We start from the raw sequence: 5802 nt of genomic DNA, 5'->3' as shown, positions 1-5802 counted from the left end.
GCTATCCACCATAAGTTGTGCTTTTTGTCTTGTCTACGTCAGCTCGTACAGGTCATGAGCCATTACAAATTCCTAGCAACTGCACGACAGCACCCCTTCACATCGTCCGTCAGTTATGATAAATTCAAAATTCAGAAAAAGAAAGCAAAGCAGAGAAAGAGGTTCATATGTGCATTCTATATGCCTGATGGTAAGTATGTACAGTGATTCATAAAAGTATATGATAATCGCTAATGAAACGTTGATGAGAACGCCAGGGCTAAAAGTGTTAATCAATCCCAATCATGTTGAAGAAGGAACGTATTTCTTATGTGCATGTGATATTATTGCAAATCACAGATCACAGGTGGTGCCGCAGTTCGGACACGTGGTTGCCATGGAGTTCTGGTTTTTGTTAGCATATCTTGCCATAGGTAGGTGAATGGCGATGGCAACTTACCATTCCATGCATCCAGAGCTGCCTTCTCAGCATCCCAGCCCCAGAGGAACTTCTGGGTTTCCAGGTCTGTCCACCGGTCGGGGTTTGATCCGCTCTTCAGGGAAGAACGGAACTGTTCGTCACGCGCGCGTTGCTCCGGGCCATCGGGCAGGTGGAGCGTGATGCGGTTCTCCGACCCAGATTGCTGGACGGTGTCTGCGCGAGGCTTGCGGGACTTCTCGTACGCTTTGAGTGCAAGAGGGATTTCATCCCGGGAAGAGATAGTGGAGAGCAGGACACCGAGGGCAGCAGCGTCTTCGACGGCCTGGGCAGCACCTTGAGCAACATATGGCCTAGAAGACGTTAGTGCTAGCCAGAATGTCTAAAATGAAGGGTGCTTACAGCATTGGGTGGCAGGCGTCACCGATGAGGGCCACGGAACCCCTAATCCAGGTCTTCAGCGGAGCGTGAAGGCACAGCTTCCATTCCAGGACTTCATCGTCCGGTACCAGGTCGATAAGCTTCGTCACACGCCGGTCCCAGCCCTTGTAGTTGTCGACCATGGCCTGCTTGGAACCCTTGGTCGTCCACGACTCCTCGACACCATGGCTGTCTGGATGAAGCAGGACAACATTGTACAAATCATGGTTGCGCACTGGATAAGCGATGACATGACGGCCAGGTCCGAGCCACCGAGTGGCTTGTGGCTCATCTACCAGTGCCTTTAGCTCAGGGTCATTCTCTAGAGCACTACGAGGCAGCATAATCCGGTAGGCTGCGTCGCCCGTAGGAATGGCGACAGATGCTTCTTCCAGCAAGTGATCACGGAGGGCAGACTTGATGCCGTCAGCCGCGATCACGATGTCTCCTTTAACAATAGTGCCGTTGGCCAATTGCACCGCGGCATGGTCGAATTGAACTCCAGTGACGGTCGAGTTCACGCGCAGCTCCACATTCGACAGCGCCAGCGCCTTTTCGATGAGGGCGTTGTGGAGGTCTGCGCGGTGAATGACAGTCTGTTGGCCGTAGGTCTTGTTCACTGGCAAGGTGCCAAGCATGCTGCCATCCTCCCACCGTCTTACATGAATGTGCTCGAGGGCAACATCCTGGGCGTGGATCAACGGGGAGACGCCCCACCCTGAGTCATATCATCAGATGGGGTTGAGTAACAGGAGAAGTAAGGGGCGCTTACGGTCAAACAGTGTCAGCATATTCGGTGAGACTTGAATACCAGCACCAACTTCCATGAGCTACGAGAGGTCAGTCAGCACTATGTATCATAGCATGGAGTGGTATACGCACCTTGGGAGCGGACTCGAGGATGGTAACATGATGTCCTCGCAGACCCAGGGTCAGGGCCGCAGCCATGCCGCCAATGCCTGATTTCATTAGTTACATGCTTCATTCGCTATCAAGTCTATGAGACAGTTGTCCTACCGGCACTATATGGTAACGTCAGTAACAATACATAGTCTCAGATGACAGGATGGTTTGATCTTACCCAACCACAATCACCTGCAGAGGAGTCTTTGCTTGCTCCATAATCGCGAATGAATCCAAAGGTTCTGACAAAGAGGTTGGATTACAAGGAAATGGAAATCAAAATGATAAAGGAAGCGAAAGAGAGGGCCGGAGTTATAAGAAAAAATAAAGATTTAAAAATTTGGGGAAAAATTCGGAGGTCCTAGGCTAAGGGCAAATTTGGGCCGTACAATATCCGTGGATAAATGAGGGTTCGCCACTCAGGTACGGGAGTTCATTGAAAACACTGATAGATTGATGAGATTGACAATAACAATAGCAACAACAGAGAAAGTCAAGATGGGCAAGCACGCTCCTGATAAATAATTCTAGAGTCAGGCTCAGACTTCGGTTGTCCTTACTCCCTCCAGCCGGAAATGACGGCAGGACGCGAACCCCCCCAGATCGCTTCTCCACCGAGGGAAGCAAGACCAGACCAGCCCTCCACAACCCCGGTGAGTATAGGTCAGACCAGAAGCGCATCATTGGACCAATATTGAGACCTGGATGGCTAGTAAAGGAGGAGGAGCAGGCCAACCATCCGCGAGGGTCATGTCGACCCCGGAAGTGGTGGGCGCGAGGCTCCACCTGATACTAAGGATGCATGATGTCAAATTAGTGCGCTGCATTGTGTACAGGAGGTTAGTAAGACCAGAAATCTTAGTCTTCTCGTTGAGCTGCAAGGCAGGCCAGCGAAGGCGCTGAGGCAGAAAACGGGCAAATGGCCAAACGGTTTTCCTGGGGAGCCAATCACGGGGCATGATTTGAGATTGCAAACAATGCAAAGCCGGCTGTTCGCCCGCCTTCATTTGCCGGCCTCCAAAATTGTTTGCTCACGCCGCCTTTTCTCCACTGTTTCCGTCTTCGCTTCTCTCGCCCTCGTGCGGCAAACGCCTGGCCCTCCCATTGCCGATTGCCCTTCCATAATGCCTTTGTTCCAGACTACAGTCATCCTCAGTCCTGATACTCCGACTATCTACTCAGTGGGTTGAACGGTAGGATCGTCATCTCCTCTCCTCCTCCTCCTTCCTTTTCAATCTCTCTCTGATACCTGCTGTGCTGTCCTTTGCCGGTCTTACGAAATGATTGCCGAGCTGAAATGCAACGCTCAGCCGAAGCTGAAACTACTGTTAGGTGATGAGCTGCCTAGTGCATACCATATGCAACCCACGCATGAGGAGCGCCCTCTAGCTTTACACTATTGTTCTCGAAGCCTACCCCATGAGGCAGTGTGATGAGATTGCCTCCAACGGATACGAGGAATGTGTAACCTGGAATTTTGTGTTTTGCGTCTGTTGCAGATGCTCTTAACGCCCCGGAGACCTGACCGATATCGGACTGTTTACCGCAAACATCTTGTTGGGATCCGACTTGATAATTGATAACGAGATTTCTAGAGGGGGGTAAAACTGGGTCGACTCCCTGCTCAATCCTCTTGATATCATTTAGATAACAACTTACTCACCATAGACGACCTTGCAGTACCTGCATCCAGAACTAGGTTCATCCCTGCCGTCCAGCGCCAGGGCATCGGTCGGCAAGCTGCGGAAACAACAACAGCCGCGTAAACGTGCTTGACTGTTCCGCCCAAAGTTTATAGTCACCGACCCACCAATCATACTATTGTTGATGCCTCTTCCAGAATAATCTCCTGCACATTGCTTTGTCCATTAACTCGGCATGACCTGGTAGACTACCAACCGCCAACTGAGGTCGCCAACTGCAGGGAGATCATCTTTGAAAATGAAGCAACTCACAGTCCTTGCATGAGCCAATGGGAACCTCACTTGCTGCATAGCTCATACTAACTATATAGATTCACCAGCCCCCTTCTTCCATTCCCTTACACAGGCATGGCTTCTATACTTGCCTCTACATCCAGGGAGCAGGTAAGGTGGGATTGTTGTTCCTGTTGAAATGCTATAAACTCATCCACAATATACTCTCCTCTCCGGAGACAATATAATGCCCTTTGACTGCAAACCCCTACGTCGCAGCTTTGTCCTCCTTCTGTGTTCTCACTGGCCCAAAATGGAGGTGCAAAGCTATTGACGCTCATAGCTCGTCTCTCAGAGTAATACATGCTCATATTAGTGATATTCTCAACTTCCAGAAAAGTTGTATTGTGACCGGACTTTTCCAATTAGCAATCACCTACTTTGGTATGTGATAACATAGTCCACCCATCCTGTTCAAAACCAAACGCGGCAATCACCGAAGCCTATAAGACAATACACCAAGGCAGTATTAATCTCATTGATAGGAAATACATATTATATCACTGGAAGATGACAACTAGCCACTACCAGCCTAGTTATAGAGAGTAAGATTACAAGGATATCATACCAAGCACTACAAGTAGCACCATACGCCCAACTCAAAGCCACGACAGCACCACTACCTATGTACCTCCTACAAATAGTATAGTAGTGACAACAGGTATGAATCGCCGTATATCCATCCCGTTTTAATCCAGCTAAACGAGTTCCCCCTTCATCCAAGGGACAAAGAAACCCAAGAGTATACCGGCAACACACCAGCCGAAGTACTTACTTCCACCACCACATAGTAGCCCCACTAACCCACTACTCTGCAGTATTCCTGTCACTAGACTACGACTACTAGTAAATCCTAGTCCATAAACCATGAACCCCACCTCTCGACTGGCCAAAAAATCACAGACCGATAGGCAGGTCTATCAGATCCAAAATTGAGGCCAAACTCAGTCAAGTCTCATTATTTGTTTCTTTCCCTTTTAAACTGGAGTAGTAATGGCAGTAACTACTGGCAGCCTATACTATCTACATATTCCATACATACTAGGAAACTTCCAGTTTCTTGCCCGGTTATTTCTTCCCCCACTTCTCGGAGAATGATAGATCTGTAATTATCCGTACACTATAGTTACCGGGATATAACGATCAGTTATACCCTAGGAAAGTATTCATAACTCGTGATGACGATATGGAACAATATTATCACCATTGTGTGTAATATTTTGGTTACTATTAGTTTTATCGTCGTCGTAAGAGAATGGGCACTACTATATGAGATACAGCTGTTCTCAGGCATTGCATTAGCAGGAATGAAAAAGAGAAGTGCGCAATCTGATGATACAGTAAGAACTGAGCCATCTCTACCAAACCCTTTTGAGAGTCTTGTATCAGAAGAAATATAGGAGGAGACACAGTCTACTATGTGAGTGTTACTATCATCCGGCTTCTATCCTTCCCAGGGGCTCAGTAGACCTAATAGCAGGAGATGCTTTCCATTGTTGTGTCCTATCGATGGGCTAGGATGGGCCTGTTCTGGGAATCGCGGTAAATACTGAGTACTGGAAAACATAAACTCAAACAGACACTCAAGATGAATACAAATTCACTATGTATAGTATGAACTTCCATTTTCAGTATGAACTTTTCACTTATGTCAAGTGTTCCATGGTAGACTGTCACAGTCCGAGTATATGCATCTTGATAAAAAGAATATCAACATCAGAGGCATTCTACATGCATAAGGAGTGGTATCAAACGCCAAATGTGCAACTGTATCATGTCAAATGATAGTCAGGAGAAAGACACAAATCACCACCGATCATAAGTCAAAGAATGAAGAAACTTCGCTAATTCTAATTGCGCCAAGCAAATATCCATCCTGTCGTAATGTTATCCGGAATCGCAGTATACAATATTATATACATGTCGTAAAGTGTCGATCTGTCGTTTAAAAAATATAGAGGTGTAGAAATCAAGCAGTGAACATCAAACGCAAACGGCTGGATCGCTTCTTCTTCTCCTTCGGCTTAGGTTCCATGTCCGAGTAACGCGATTCGGCTCTGGAAGGTGCGTATGAGGGCGNCTCTG

General features: G+C 47.8%; 2 protein-coding genes across 2 annotated transcripts; both read right to left on the bottom strand.

The window, feature by feature from the left end:
- Positions 1 to 340: 340 nt before the first annotated feature.
- On the bottom strand, positions 341 to 1786 carry An11g03150 (uncharacterized protein; the record flags this gene model as incomplete). Its single annotated transcript, XM_059750165.1, has 5 exons — positions 341 to 384; positions 440 to 771; positions 821 to 1556; positions 1611 to 1668; positions 1721 to 1786. 5 exons carry the CDS (start codon positions 1784 to 1786, stop codon positions 341 to 343), a joined length of 1236 nt encoding a protein of 411 aa, XP_059599557.1.
- Positions 1787 to 2911: 1125 nt separating this feature from the next.
- On the bottom strand, positions 2912 to 4506 carry An11g03140 (hypothetical protein; the record flags this gene model as incomplete). Its single annotated transcript, XM_059750164.1, has 7 exons — positions 2912 to 3057; positions 3097 to 3373; positions 3405 to 3517; positions 3697 to 3743; positions 3787 to 3984; positions 4286 to 4351; positions 4493 to 4506. 7 exons carry the CDS (start codon positions 4504 to 4506, stop codon positions 2912 to 2914), a joined length of 861 nt encoding a protein of 286 aa, XP_059599556.1.
- Between the last annotated feature and the right edge of the window lie 1296 nt (positions 4507 to 5802).

This window comes from Aspergillus niger (genome assembly GCF_000002855.4).
Source record: "Aspergillus niger supercontig An11".
Classification (NCBI taxonomy): domain Eukaryota; kingdom Fungi; phylum Ascomycota; class Eurotiomycetes; order Eurotiales; family Aspergillaceae; genus Aspergillus; species Aspergillus niger.
Note: the sequence above shows the minus strand (reverse complement) of the source record. Positions and strands in the feature narration are given on the sequence as shown.